The sequence below is a fragment of the Crocodylus siamensis genome, chromosome 8 (assembly GCF_052110815.1).
Source record: "Crocodylus siamensis isolate JL-2025a chromosome 8, ASM5211081v1, whole genome shotgun sequence".
NCBI lineage: Eukaryota > Metazoa > Chordata > Crocodylia > Crocodylidae > Crocodylus > Crocodylus siamensis.
Genome location: NC_143402.1, coordinates 49,798,982 through 49,815,180, shown reverse-complemented (window position 1 = coordinate 49,815,180; position 16,199 = coordinate 49,798,982). Strand labels below are relative to the sequence as shown.

Sequence of the window (16,199 nt, the reverse complement as noted above, 5' to 3'; positions counted from 1 at the left end):
TTACCCCCTTCAAAACATTATTTCTGTGCAAGGGTTGTCAGTCTGGTTTCCAGTCATCTAGTGAAAATCCTTAAGGCATCCTGTTGGGGCAACAGCATTTGGAGTTGACAGTTAGGGTCATTTGTGAGTTTGTTACTTACGGATTCTGTAAAATACCAGTTAACAGTTAGTATCAGATTCAAGAGGCTTACTGAACAGAGCCTGTGTCCAATGTTGTTTGAAGCATCTAATGTTAATCTTTGGACCTTTATTTTAAATTCAACTGAAATTTATTTCTGGCTGAAAATCATTGTTTCCAAGGTGCAGAAATAAAGGCTGTGGGAACAAAAAGCCCCACTTTGCTCCATGTGGCATTATTCTCATCTGTAGGGTTTAAATGACAGTAGCAGTTAGAATCACTAGGATGAGTTTTTCAGGGTTCCCATTGAATTAGTTTTTGTGCTCAGAAGAGAAAACAGAATCAGGTGACATCTTGGATTCTGACACTAAATGAGATGATATTCGCATATCTGTAGGAGCGGTTTTCTGCAAATATTAGGGTCTGTTTCATTTAACATCATTTAATTAACCTCTTTGCTTCTTGTCCCCCATTCTAAATGTAATTTAAAAAGGGACAGAAATTCAGTTTAGACAAGGCTCAAGAAAACAGGGGTCAGTCAAAAATTCCAACATGAAAGAGTAAAAAGGAAACTCAGGTAGAACAACTAGATGCCTATATGAAGTCTAGGGGAACACCTGGATCAGCTCTTGGAAGAAGCAAGAATCCAGTGGGGAAAAAAAACAGGATGAATCACGATAAAATTCAAGAGGCCAGAAGGCCTTTTCCTGTGTCTGACGTTTGAAAAGTAGACAGACAGACAGACAAGGTAGCATTTCGGTGCCATGCTCTGGTGAGCAGCCAGGAAGAGTGGTGACAGCTGATTTAGTTAAAAGCAAATTAACAGAATGCAAATGAAAAAAATGAAATAAGCAACAGACATTACTTTTTATAGCCCAATTCACTAAAATGTTCTAATGTTACAAGGTTTCTGCGGGCAGAAACTGATCAGATCATACTTCATGCTACTCATGCTGAAAGTGTTGCAGTATTTAGTCATTTACCAAGGTTTTGGAGGAATTATGTGGATACTGCAGCTGGTATTAGTCTGCAAAACAAATAAAGGTATATCTAGCACCAGTTCTTCATATAAGATCTCAGATAATTGTGGGATGAAATTTAACAACTCAGAAGTGCAGTGGCTTGGAGATGATTGAACAGAGCTGCCGGACTTGACATGCCAATTTTAGGACTATATTTTGCCTATAAGTTTCAGCCTTGCGTGGGAGCACGAAGACTTCCTATATGTAGCAAGAGCCCCAGCATGACTTTGTCCAAAATTACTCCAGAGGCTCTCAAGAGTAAACTTTTGCAGGAGCAGCTCCACTGCCCTTTAAATAGATGCAGTAAGCCTCTAGTTGTGCAGGCCATTGCAAGGAATAAGCTCCCCTAACCCTCTCTCCATGCCAGCCCAGAACCGGGCCTGCCTTGTAGACTTCGGGTGGGCCCTGCACAGGGCACCAAGAGAAGATCCTTGCTCTTTTCCCAGCTTGGTCTCCCACATCTAATGAATCACAATCTGTCCTTTGGGGATCATGAAACATACCCATTTAGGATACACAGGATTTTATGAATTAGTTTCTCCAGAAAGTTAATTTTCTCAGGAAATCAGTCCTTCCAAATTTTCATCAAGACCATAAAATTACATCTGGAAAAGAAGTTCAATAGTACCGGTATATCTTGTAGTATGCTCCTGCCATTTCATTCAGCCTGCTATACCTAGTAGAATGGGGCAGGCTGTGGTCCCAGCTGCATTGGTGTGATTGTGGGATTACTTCATGGACTTCATGAAGTCTGATTCTCCCTTCATTTTCATGGGTTCCAGCACATACAACTCCATCAGTGGATTCCAGGGTAAAGTTGCTCAGAGGTTGTTCTTTCTTACTCATCTGTGCTTATTTTTAGCGTATTTGTAGCCAATGCATCATTTTAGCAGAAGATCTGTTATTTTAACTGTATGAGACTAGCTGTACATGAAATCCTGGAAGCCCTTTTTGGAGCCTTGCGGCTCGGACAGCAATCTCAGTAAATTCAGTCTGTTTGAACACAAACTCTTTTTTCCCACTTGGTGTTGCTGTTTGTTTATCTGGGCAGTTCCAAAATGTTTTCCATTGAAGAGGCCAGAAGGAAGATGAAGCTTGAGCAATTCTCCCACTAGCTAGTCCTCTCCCCTTCCCCCTTCCCCATATCTTCTTCACTGTGGGAGTCATATATAAAGCTTTCATTTCTCTTCCATCCACAGCCTACCTGTGAGAGTGAGAGCAAGGCTGATTTTTACCTTTATTTCCCTAACTGCTTTAATCATTCCAGGTGGGACTAACGACAGATTTTTTACAACACAAAAACGTTCTCACCATGTGGTGCATTCAGATAGCCCCAGGATGATTCTCTTTGGGCTTATGCCTGCTGCATGCTGAGCTGTCTCAGCTTGAAGCATGCTGTATCATGTTTGCAGTTTTTTCTTTAATGAGCTTTTAATAATGACTAGAAACAGTAGTAGTGGTCAGCACCTCCATGGGCTTTTGACTACATTCATAGATCATGGATTTGCACAAAGAAAATACTTTTTAAAATGATTCTGCCCACTGATGTTCTATTACTATGAATACTGAACTATCTTTTGTTCTGTCCTCTGTGTAAAAATAAGAGGATCGGTTATATGGAGGGGGTCAAAATCTCTTTAATGGAATTATTCCAGCAGAAAATTTAGCCAAGTGATTTTAAAATATCCTGGTGGGAAATCCAGGACTATGTGCAGTCTTGGGATCAATTACATCATTAAGATCTGGTCTAGCATGACTATTTTACATTTGAAGCAGCTTTCTAACAGTACAGGGTAGCTCAATCATTTGAGGGTAGCTCAATCAGTTTTTGTGTTTTATTGGAGCTTAAATGTTAAAACCATTGTCTCTGAATTTATAGAACTACGATTTCTAATACACTATAGACACTGAGCATTATAGGAGCTCTACCTCATTCCATACTCACCTTCAGATAGCATATGGAATGAGGTTCCAGTCCATGTGTACCTTCAGGAACTCAACTTACATGGGCATACCAAGTCCCAGAGAATACAGGAAGATCATAATTAAACAAACTTTTATTGTTGGTACAACATAATTATGCATGCACAAAATATGCTTTTAAGGTTTCTGTAAGTTGAATAAATCAAAATGCATTTCCACTGGAATAACTGGTGGCAACTAACAAATGCAGAGCTTCCCTTTAGTCAAATATAAAGCATCAAGCTTTTCTGTTGAGGTAACAGAGCTGTTAAAGATTTGTACATTTACTCTTATAATGGCAGCATATTTCTTTGCCCTCACTCTCATTTCGGGAAACCAACTGGCAAAATGGTAACCCTGAAGGTGAGAATCTGACAAAGCTAAAAACAATGAGAAAAGGCTATTTATGTATCACTACTTGCCCCTGGTTTAATGCTGGTGCCATACCATACTATGTGCAAGGCAGAAGTTTGTTATAAAGCATTAGGTCCCCATTCCTACAAGTACATGTACCCCATGCATTCATACCAGCTGGAGATTTTTCAAGTGCACAGACCTGTATGTTCATATCACTCTGGTGTACAAGTGTGAGATACGGCATTTTGCATATCCACATTAAGTGCCCACTTTTAAAGTATGGGAGATATTAGAGGTGGTATAGAACCTGACAGTCTTGCCAATTCTTCTGATTTTACTATAGGTCTCCCAATATTTGGGACTTAAAGTCCCAGCTCTTGGAATCACATGATCTCATCCCCTACTCTTCCTAGCTCGGAGGAAGAGTTTAATAGTACAAACCCTGAAAAGTTAAAAAGCAAAAAGCAAATAAAAATAACTCAACATTTATTATTTTTTAAATAATATTTAAAAATATATTATATTGCTATTAAATGATTTTTGAACACTAGAGATTGGCAATACTGTACTGATTGTCTTGTACAGATGTCAACACAGATAATCTGTGAAAGGGGCAGAATGAGAAAGAAATAGTGGAAGAGCCAGGTATTGTATGGAATGCCACAGCCATGCTGTTACTGAAATGTCTTGTTACTGAAGAACAGAAAGCATACCTGCTACTGCCCTCTATTTAGATTTAACACCTGTTTCACGGCATTTATTAAGAGTACCCATAGAGTAAAGCTCAGTAACCAAAAGAAAGAGGGAGAAAGCGGCATGAAAGAAGTGTAACAGATCTTGCAAAGTCATGAACTTTAACAACGATTCTAAAGGAGACCATGATGAGACAGAAGTGAATATAGACAATTCTTTGCCTGTGTTTTTTCTGGCTCATGCTCAACATGTGTTTAACAGGGCTCAGAGGATGTTTGAGATCTAGAAGCAAAATTCCATTACTCTTGTGCATATAAATGGCAGTTTTTTCAACCACGTAAATGACATATTTGGTATTTACACACAGTTTGTGATTCTACTTTACCAGGGCAGTGTGGATAAGTCTGTGTACATGTACAAAGTGCATATGCTCAATAGGCTTTGTACTGGCTGGGCAGATGCATGACTACATACACACGGTGATGGTGGGAAGTGTAAATCAATACCATGTGATGAAGAATAAATACCCTCCCATGTTTCAGCCCCAATAACTAAGTGATTAGGTCACATGCCCAGGAAATTGGGAAACCTAGGTTTTGGGCCCCTTCCAACAGGTGGAAGTGCAAACTTGTGCCTCTCCAACTTCCACATATAGATGCTCTACCCTGTCCCCCCTCAAGTCATTGGGTATGTTGTCCAGTGTCTCTGGCATTCCCCCTTGTCATCCAAGAGCAAGAAATATGTGAAGCTAGGAGGAAGCCAGCAATGCCTTCCTGCTCTGTAAGGGAGCAATATCGTAGTTCTACCTGGCATCTGGTAGCATAACTGAGTTGAGGGGCATAGGAGAGCGGGGCAGTGATAGAGGCAGCAGCCCTGGACACTTTGCGGGGAGTGGAGGGGGTGCAAAAATAGTTGCAAACACAGTGGCATCTTACTGAGTGCCACTACGTCAAGTGTCATGCAGCAGTCTGGCTGCACCTCTGCCTGGATCTTTGGTCTCAAGTGGGGCAAGATCTTCTGCATTGCCTTCATGCCAAGAGGAACTGAATATTAAATGCAAAATGCAATGACTCAGCTTTAAAACGAGCGGGAAAGGGGTTTGCCTTAGAATTAACCTGTGGTGTCAGTTGTGGGGCGCTCCCCTGGCAAATGAGTGATGTGATCAAACCCTCTCAGTGTGACAGGTTGGCGGGGGCACGGGAGGGGTTAGAACCCAAGTTTTCTGCTTCCTGAGCAAGGTGCACTAATGTACGTGTGCTTATGCATCTACATTGTGGGAGTAATAGTCTAGGAAACTGGTTGTACATGCTGAAAAAAGCCACTCACAAGGCTGGAAAATGACCATTTAATTGTATAAAGTGAAATAGGATTCTAGCTGCCTCCTCTTCACTGATGCTGTTTGCTGGCCTTACGTTCCTGGGGCAGTACCGATATAAGAGACAGATCAATGTTAGTCTTTCCCTTCCTGATTTTTACATGCTGACATGGTACTGTTGCGTCTGGCTTTCTGACACAGGAGAGGGAGGAGTCAAGTGAAAACATTGTTCTATAGCCTGTGCCGGACTGAGATCTTGCAAACGAAATAAAAGCTTGCAAACCTGTAGTGGAAGAAATCCACTTAGCTGAGAAGAGAAAGAGTCACAGCAGGGCAAAGTACCCACATGCTCCTGGCATCCTAGGTCCCAAAACAGGCAGGTTCAGGTGGGGATGCAGAGAAGATGCACTGGCCCCCAAGAGATGTTTTGGTTCAGTTGGGCTGAAAAGTGGTCTCTATCAGTGCACACTGGGTGGGTTGCTGGCTATACGCTGGAGGGGACCTCAGCATATGCTACATGATGCTACAGCCACTGTTGATCCAGGGGTTGTAGCCCCTGTGTTGGTGCTGGGGAATCTTGCCCTTGGATTTTATTAAACATTATACTGTTATACTCCCTTACACATCTGTGAGCTCCTCTATTTGTTAAAAAGAGACTGGCAATTGACTAGCCTCAGGCTTCTTGAGGGGGGAAAGTCATAAACCCTTTTACAGTATCACCCCCTGTCCCCAGAAACATCCAGAAAAGTTAGGCAGAAATGTCGATGTCTGTCAGTTTGCCTTAAGTTTACTGCCTCTCTGAACAATGGCTCCAGTGCCATTGCCTCTGCTTTTGGGCCAGTTCCTACCACATGCAGGGCAACACGCTGCATGAGTTAATGCCACAACTGCATTGACTTCCAGAAGAGCAACTGTACTTGGCACACCCAGGAGACACCTTACACCATTCCACATTAAACACTTCCGGTGAAATGGTGGAGCTAAGCTAGCTGTGCTGCTATGCTGACTACAGCCTAATAAAGTGCAAAGCATCACAAAGAAGTAGGAGTACTGCTCTCCTGAGGATGATGGCCAGTGAAGATGATGGCCACTGAGGCTGTAAGATTTGGGTAGTTCCACTCACAACAATTTGAGCCTCTGTTATAGTCTGTGCAGCAGACTCACAGACCTAGGGATAAAATGCCAGTTAGAACAATGATGCTCCCAGAGCCATGACAATTAACACTGCTATCACTCTTCCACTGCCAAATTTACAGACACTGGAGGAGCCCCATGGTCTGGATGACAGCCCTGCAGTGACGCCATGGCTGTATCTGGTGAACAAGGCTGGGCCAGAGTATGGGGCTGTGCTGCGGCTGCATCCAGCACGCAGGGTCACTCCAGTTCACACCCGCAGACTGACTCCATAAACTGCCCCTGTTCTGGATTAGGTCTGCAGAACAGTCCCGCACTTGGGACACAGCCCACAGACCCCATGCCACTCATCCAGTCTGCAGAGCTGGAGGGTTGTAGCACCACTAGAGGATTGTATCATCACATCATCTACTAGTGACTTGCTTGAGTTCTAGGCTGTTTGTGGATGCAGAGAGAGGGGTAAGGAAGGTACTCACGTGGCATGATGCCCTGGTCCGCCAGCTGCTCTCGGGTTCTTCTCTGCTGAAGCCGTAACTGTAAAACTGTTAAAGAATGTATATCAGGAAGAGATAATATTTTTTTCCTGAGGCAAGCATCTTTCAGTAAAGAACCCTACTAATGAACTCTCAGAAATACAGCCCATGATTTTGATTTCTGGGAAGAAAAGACAGGATTCAGTTAGTACATTAAGAAAGAGCAGCTTCCAAGAGGAGGAATGCTCATGTACAATGGCAGGGAAATCAGGAGGCAGGCCAGCACTGTGATGCTGTTTTATTTAATAGCTGGGTCTCTAGGACAGTGTTTTTGCATTGTGGTGCAGAAGTGGAAACAAGAGAAAGGAAGAAAAGGGAAGAAGAAAGGACTTGGGTAAAGCATTCTATTGCTCCCCAGGACCTTAGGTTTTACTTAAAAATGGAGGGAGAATTTACTTCCCCTTACTGGACCACAATGGGCACATCTACATGTGCGCATTTACTGTGCAGCAACTGAAACTACTGTGCAGTATGGGCTCACATCTACATGTGCATGCATGTACTGTGCAGTGAATATGGGTACTTATGTTGATTTGAGCATAAATTTGATGCCTGCATCATGCAGGCATCAAGTTTATGCCCAATTAGTTACCTCACAGTAACACACATGAAGATGCTGTACTGAGTAGTAACACTTTGTATGTGCTTTAACGCCTGCATGTGGAGACACCAGCCTATTTCTGCTCACTGCACAGTAATTTACTGCAGAGTACATTTAAACCCACATCAATGCACATGTAGACACACCCAATAGGGAGGAAGTCTATATCTTCTGGAATCTATACCAGCTTTCTATTCTGTTATTCCTCTAAGGCTCATGGCAGATGTTACATGGCCTTTGTGTTACATGTGAGTATGACATGAAAAATTGTAACATGCCAGTACTTAAACCAGATTATCCCTGGATAAAAATAGCAGATCAGTTACAGTGAAGTTGCTTATTATAACAACACCTTTTTTGCAGTGCAGAAGTATCCTGCAATACTTTTAATGTGTGCTCAGTTGGCATGTTATGATTTGAGGTATAATATCCACATGAGCAACAAATGTAACATCTGCTAGGGGCCTAAGTGGCGCCAGGGCAACTTAGCTGGAGGGCAGACAACTAGGAGGTGTTTACAAATCTGTGCTGGGCCATAAAAGGAGCAAAGATTCCCTTCATCCAGTATTACATTTGGGAGATGCTTCTTGGCTCTTTTATTGATGTGTGACCTCCCAGACAAGGTAAGCAACAAAGGCAAGAAAAAACAAAGTGAAAGGGACCGAGTAAAGATAGGGAGTTTTTTAGTGTGCATGTCTGTGTGTGTATGGGGTTGGGGGTGCTTACAGCCACCCACTGGACAGCAGGCCACCTCCCATGTGTAATGCAAGAACTCTAATATTATTGTAAAGGCAGAAGCATCAGAGTTCTGGGCAACTAAGTATATATCCCAGCTTACTGGGGGCTGGTTATAATGTGAGTGAAAAAGACATTTGAATATATGGGAACATGGGGAAATTGTAAAACTGAAAATGATAAGCAGCAACTTTTGTTTAGGTTCAAACACTGCCACTGTCTGAGACAAGATTGTGATTTCCAAAAGGGATTTTTAAGTATGCAGAAATTCCATATTTTAGATGATGCAGATGCTATAGCTCTGGGACTCTTTGACACCCTGTGAATCATAACATCATTGTTCTCCCTGCTACTCTCCAGATGAGTGTTTGCTGTTAGGAGATTCTACTCCAGTCTCTGTGCATTTTGTGGTAAATATCATCATACTATATTGATGTGGCATAATAAGACAAAATCCTTGGAGCAGTTGGTTTCACTTAATGGCTTTTGCCAGCCTCCAAGATGTTTATAATCAGCTATGCTGACTGGAGGGATAGGAAGCCCAGCACAGTGCAAAGAGGGTCCAGCAGTCCAAGGAACTATTCTGATATCTGTGGGGATGGGAGTAGGATGCACTGGAAATTGCCAAACTGTATATAGTACTAAGCTCGCTCATCCACTTGTGCTGCTAATTCTACTCCTAGAGTTTAAACCAGTGCTTTCTCTGCTTCTTTGTCCGCATGGCAGTTATCCTGACTATTTCCCTTTGCATAAATTTTTGGATGCAGACATTTGCAGCTGTGGGGTCCTGCAAAATGCAGTAAGAAGAAGTTAACACCAAGCCTGTAAAAATGTATTGCTTTGTGGAACTATGGATCACTAATATGACTGCCTTTGGGAAGAAGCTTTGACAGATGGGTACCAGTTACTGAGCAGAGAAAACCACAGTTTCTGCCCAGAATCAAATAAATACTTCTTTTTCCCCCAATGAAAAGCATGTGCAAACTCTCTATTGATATTTCAAGTATACTACAACAGGATCCTAAATCCTATGGCGTATAGCCTGTCCTGTGGGGTATAGTATATTCTGCTTTTGTGGCATGAACTGGTAGATGCTGTATTGTCTTATGTCTGTTACAGTTTCCTATGCCTATATAAAGTAATATACTTTACACTCTTTTGCTTACTTATCACTTATCACAAGAGTGTGAAACATATGGCCTGTAGGCTGGATCTGTCCCCTAGAACCACTCCATCCAGCCCCCCATGCTATAGGAAGGCCATGGAGTTTGAGGAAATGGTTAGCAGGGGCAGGGCCTGTTGCAAAATCCAGGGCGCTATGGATCAGTGAACTTGGCCCTTAGCAACACTGACCTTGGTTACCCCATGGCAGCATGGCCCAGAGCTGCTTGCCACATTGCCTTTGCAGTGGATGCTGCCACTGTTGTTGCCCCATGCCCTATTCTGGGTCTGGCCTGGGGTTCAAAATTAGTTCAGCACCCTTTGAATTATCCCCTCTGTTTTGTCAGAATGAATCTCTTCTGTATTTAATAGAATTGTAGATCATGCCAATGACCTCTTCAGTTTTCCTCTCCATTGGCAGAAATTGAGTAGAAAGGTACTAACAAGGGCACATGCTTTTTGATGGACCTTCAAGAGCAAATTGGATGCTTCTCTTGCTGGGATCCTATGACCCCAGCTGACTTCCTGCCCCTAGGGCAGAGGACTGGACTCGATGATCTCCCGAGGTCCCTTCCAGCCCTAATGTCTATGAAATCTATGAAATCTATGAAAATATAACTGCATATTCATCTCCCACCTAGACACAACCCTATAACAGGACCCCCATTTCTGAGCACCTCAGGACTTTGGGGTCATCCAGACCTGCCTCAGCTCCTTTCTATTCCTCATTATCCTTCTGCTTTTGCCAGCAACTTGTAATATCCAGAATGAAACTTCCCTCATGTCTGAACTGGAGTTGAATAATGACAGCACTTCCAAAGGAGACTCCTTAGCATGAAGCTTCCTGAAAAGCCAGTGCTTTGTAATTTTTCCATGTTCTGAATACACACAGTCTTACATTTGAAAGTAAATATTTAATGAAAGCCCCACATCAGATGATGTTTTCCTGCCAAGTTTCAGCACTTCTTCAGAGTTACATTTTTGCTGTGAGTAATAATGCAGCCTTAAGCATACGGTCAAGTCCACAAACATGCTGTTTTTATTAGAAACTCAAATGTAAAATTGGTGACCAGTTCTGTCAATAAGGAACATCCATTCTTCATAGACCTTTGCACCATTTCATATCCATGAAGTCCTATTTTTCCAGGCAACACTTTTTCTTCTGACAGAAACCAATCCATGTATTTAACTGATCACTATCACTACAAATCTCTTAACCTTCCTAAACAAGGCTATGTCCAGTCCACTTTTGCTTACACAAAATTTCATTCAGGTGCAGGAGTGATAGCAACAGCTAGCTCCTTCCTGCTAAATATGTTCAACTCTATTGCTCCATGACCATTCTCTAGGGTCTGACAGTGTAACTATATGAACAAAGTATGTAGAAGAGTAAGCCTATATGCCTGCCACTGGTTAAACTATGTCTTTTTGGAAACATCTTTCTTTTTGTTGCATGAGTACTGCTACTGGCAATACTGCCATTATATGTGGGCAATTGTATCAGCGTATGTGGGCAATTGTATCAGGTTTGGTACAGAATCAGGGGTAGATCCAGGGTGTGTATGTGGGTGGGGGAGGGATGTTTAGTGATGCAGTTGCACCCCCCATTGATTCCTACTCCACCTAAACTTTAAAACTACCTGCCCTGGAGGGGTAGCAGCGTTTCTATTCAGGCAGTGCTGAGGGTGTTAATTGACTTCATGGCTCATTTTAATGTACCTGATTCCTGCTAATCTCGGGTGCTAGTGAACCTTTTCCTTTTTTAATGGTCTTGATGTTCCATTACTCAAGTTATCCTTTCTTCAGCAATATTGGTATCTGCTAGCCACTCCTGGCAATCTCTGTTTTCTGTTTCACAGCCCTTCATTGTTTTCAGTCCCAGCTAAAAATCTTAACTTAGGTGTGGTAACATTAATTCAGGTGATTATTCAATCATTTCCATATGAGTTACAGTGAAGTGTTGGATGCACCGTCAAGCTGTTCAAGAAGGCTAGATTTGGTTTTATAAATCTGAATAAGAGATGTACACTTATCTATAATGATTACAGGACTAATAAACCAATACCCTTTGACTATTTTGCCTAGTTTTTTGTGGTTTTGAATATATAATCTAGCAAATGAGGGCACAGCCCAATAAAGTTATATTCATTTTTCCTTTGGTCTTAAACTCAGTAATATAGCCCATGGCCCCTAGCATCTTTGTGAAGTTTCTAGTTTCTTTACCTGGAGAAAAATGTGCAGTGTTGTACCAGACCTTCTGCACCCTGCTTTTCAAAGTCCTAGATCGGCCCATGTAGAGAACAACCCACTGGTGAGGATTAATGTGAGGGTAAGCACATGCTGCTTATTCAATGGCCAGTAAGTACAGTGCTACAGCTATTAGTATCTGCATAGGTGGCTGGGACCCATTTGAATTGTAAATGTGTGTATTCACATACTTTTGATTAGTCAACTTCCATGAATCCCTAAAGCATAGTCTGTGGACTCCCAGGGGTCTGTGGACCACAGGTTGAAAACCACTGATCCAGAGAGACATTTCATCTCTTCCCTTGACACTTTCCACATGTCTCAAATTCCTCAGATTGTTTTACATTTTAGCCTTTCTGTTGTGTTAGGCCAGGCAGCATGCCATGAATAAATAAGCAAGAAGATGCTAGCAGTCAGATGACTATGAGTTCATATATTGCTGCTTCTACTTCATAGCCTTATAATCAAACATGGCTTCATTGTCCAGACTAATGTGACAATCGAATATGAAACACACCATTTTACAAATAAATTAACTGAGACATTGAACAAGGTCACTTGAGACAAAGCTACAAAGATGACAGGTCTCCAACGCAGTGGATATATAAGATTTAATGATAATTGCCTTTCATACTGAATATGTTAAATGTATGAAAAGACTACCTTGTAGACAGCAATAAGTTCATATACTTGGCAAGCAGGTTCCTTATCTATGAGCAAGCTGTGCTCTAGTATTTCCAAAGCAAAATCTTGATTTTCCAACTTAAATCACATTTTTCAACATTGCTTTTTGTATGTAATTCCACAGAATCTATTTTTTGCATGCACCTCTAACACCCATCCTTCATCCATACAAGACTCTAAACCCTGCCCCTTTAAACACAGTAGCACTGTCTTTGACCACTAAAGGTAAAAGGTTAGTTACAACACGTAAAAAAAGAGAGAGGTAGTTATTGGTCATGTTACCTCTACCCTGCCTTCTGCCTACAAGCAGGAGCAAGCTGTTGTGCTTTGTAGTCTAGAGTTGACCTCTGCACAGAAAGACCTATTTTGCCACCAGTAGAGGTGAATGTTTAGATTTTGATGGGCTTTTTACAGTTGCTAAATAGCTATGACTATTTGTACAAGCACCCAGAATGGTAGGAAGCTTCAGGCAATGATAAGAACTGTTAACAGTACAGAATTAACATGAGACAAAAAAAAAATATGTGAATTACTGGTTCCTAGCTTCAGCACCTTCTTTAAGTCACATGGTCTTTCACAAGGGGAAAAGAAGCAGCTGCTGTTTGATGGTGTGCAGGCTAGAATTCTCTCTCTGTGGCACATTGAGGGTGATGCCAGGGTGGTACATACTCAAACCTAATCAAGTGTTGATGCTTTTTGGCAGCAAGCCAAGAACAGGGTGTAATGTAAAACATAGATGGGTTGTGACTTTGCAGTACTCAGACAGACCTGGAGGGATTTATCAGTCAGACCTGGGTGTACCAGTGCTCCTGCTGAGACCAAAGATCCTGGCTAGATAGTCTTACCCCTTGGCTCAGGGTCAGACCAATTACCGTATTTGGGGTCAAGAAGGAATTTTACCCCACGATAAATCATGCCTTCGCAGTGCCTTATAGCTCAACACTGCAAAGAAGGCAAGATTCATCAATCATGAATAGCTGGAAGGTTGCACAAGGTCACTTTTAGCAGAGCTGGAAGAGCTTTCAATAATATCCAGATATCAGCTACCTACTGGCAGTTCAGCTCCAAAGACAATTTCAATCTAGTCTTCCAGTTAGTTATGCTGTATGTAAACTGGGACTATTCTTGCTCTTCTGTCTGAGTATTTTTCACAGCCCTGCTGTAAGCTGGTCCACATGAAAGAGCAGCATTCTACAGCAGGCAGCCTGCAGAGGTAATTATTTATCCCAGGTCTGCCCTGTACTGCTGCAAGTGTTACTTTCAAACTCTGCCACGAGTTACATAAAAGATTATAGCAAAAATGACACTCAAACACATTTCAGATATAGGGAGGCTGTCCCCTTTTCAGGAGAACACATCACTCTTATGTGCAGGAATACAGGCAGCCCTTGACTTAACAGTGTTTTGAATAACAGCGTTTCGCACTTACAACGTTTATAAATTGAAACCCTGTTTCAACTTTCTGACATCAGTTTTGACTTTACAGTGCTTGATCCAATGCCATGCCAGCGAGCAAGTTCACTGCGTCACCCATCTCTTTGGACAATATCTGTCCAAACTTCCTTGGACACTTTCTTTAAGAAAGCAGACAAGACTCCAGAAAAACCTGCAGCCAGGACTCTTGAGAATACTCCAGCCAGGACCCTTCAAAAAGTCCAGCATAGTCACTTCAAAGAAGTGTTTCCAAATCAATATGATTGCTATTTACAATATAAGTACATTAATGTAGCTATATTACTCATCTATAATTGAGTACAAAATTCTGGGTTATTTTTTGTGAAAATAGGGTATTGGGCCTTGGTTCATAAACCAATCCCACATTTATAACATTGTTTCCTACCGGAAAATTGGCTCTAAGTTACAACATTTTGACTTAAAGACATGGTCTTCAGGAACCAATTGTGTCCTAAGTCTGAGGACTGCCGGTAGAGCTGTTTATCTTAAAAAATCTGTGAGCCTTGTAGGAGTGGCCATCATGTTCAGAAGTTGCAAGAAGCTAATCAGATTAGTAGTGTACATGTAAGTAAGCCTCAGTTGTCAAAGTGCAATCGCTCCACAAGTTATCAGACCCTACATATACTTTTACAAGCTCCATTATAGAGCATTGATAAGTTTTTTGTTTCCTCTGTGGATGCTTAATAAGGGCATTTCAGCAGAGGAGAAGCAGCACAGCTAAATGACACAGATGGGGGGAAAGGGTGGGCACATCTATACAGGATGTTTACTGCAAAATTGACTGATTAGCTCCTCAGTAAATGTCTTGGTGTCTACACATGCACCTCTATTAGGCTGGAGTAAACTAATTTATATATGGGACTTATAAATACAAGTCCTATCCTGCTGTGGAGCAAAAAACTCTGCAGCAGTGCACACGTAGATGCTGGAGGGCCTGGCTGATGCACAAGGGCGCTTTAGTGTGGGGGTCATGTCCCAGCTAGCCCTACACTGAAGCACCCTTGTGCCCCAGCCAGCCTCTTTGTAGTGTGTTGAACTGGGGCGGGGGGGAGGAGGGCAACCCCGGGCTGACAGGCTGACTCCCAGGGCCCCCTGCCAGCCAGGGTTGCTTTGACCCAGCTCCGTGTGCTGTGCAGAGCTTATTGCACCAGAGTTAATTGCTCCTGAGTGCACATTCAAATGGTGCATCCAGAAGCAATAAACTCCTGAGCAATAAGCTACACAGTTTATTGAGGAGACATAATAGCATGTGTAGATGTGTCTAGTGAAACATAAAGTTCTGGCAAATACTTAAAAGGAACAAAGTGAATAAAAGGCTACGAAGTCCTGCTTCTAAACTCATTATTACACTTATTATTGGTAGACTTAGACTTGTTGCCAAGGGTGACTTCAACATACATGCATGGTCTTCAGAGCTGAATCAGGACTTCATGGCCTCCATAACAACAACGAAGTTATCCCAGACAATAACTGGGATGACAAATGAGGTGGAGCAGATGTTGTTGGTTTGCACTTGACTGGAAAGAGGGATTTGGATCTCTGGGGGTGTTGTTAACATGCCTTTGTCATGATCAAACCATTTAACTTGTATTGGCACAGATTCCTGTCCCTGACTGTTTCCACTGGGGTGATGGACCAGTTAAGCTGGAGACTCATGGAACCAGTGGAATTCCAGAACTGTAGGGGGTATTCCTACTAACTTTGATGGCTACTCTGTCAGTGGTCTGGTTGAACTGTGGAATAACACATTTGCTGGAGATACAGTGGCATCTTCATGTCCACTCCCACCACTGTGGTGCAATCTACTTTTTTTGGGTGGGGACTGGCCTGGTCAATCCAAGCTGCTGTCATCTGGAAACCAAGTCATCTACTGTTTGCTGTGACTACAGACAAAATTTGCTTGTATCTAGCACACTTGGGGAATGCCAGTCTAGCTGTGGAGTCAGAGTTTGGGCTTGCAGAATATTGGTCTTATTTGTTTATATGGATCAGTTCAATTGTTGTTGCTCATTGATGCAAAGGATATACTGAAGGGGATGCAGGCAGCCACCTTCAAATGGAATCCATTGCCCCTCTTACACGCATGTCCCTCTTGGCTTGCAAGTCATCTGGGGAAGACTGGCACCACTGTTGGTGGGGGGCACTGCCTTCCTTCATGAGAACAGGGGACTGCATATTCTTA

General features: G+C 42.4%; 1 protein-coding gene across 4 annotated transcripts in view; it reads right to left on the bottom strand.

Moving 5' to 3' along the window:
* The window catches only part of MYOCD (myocardin), a 94,974-nt gene that overhangs the window by 68,813 nt on the left and 9,962 nt on the right, over window positions 1-16,199 (bottom strand). For 3 of the 4 annotated variants that reach the window (XM_090061062.1, XM_090061058.1, XM_090061060.1), the window contains exon 2: window positions 7,078-7,143. In XM_090061062.1, the coding sequence (XP_089917188.1) occupies window positions 7,078-7,143 (66 nt within the window). Of the gene's footprint in view, window positions 1-1,101; window positions 1,146-7,077; window positions 7,147-16,199 lie in introns of those variants that run through there. The other variant, XM_090061061.1, reaches the window with a different exon arrangement.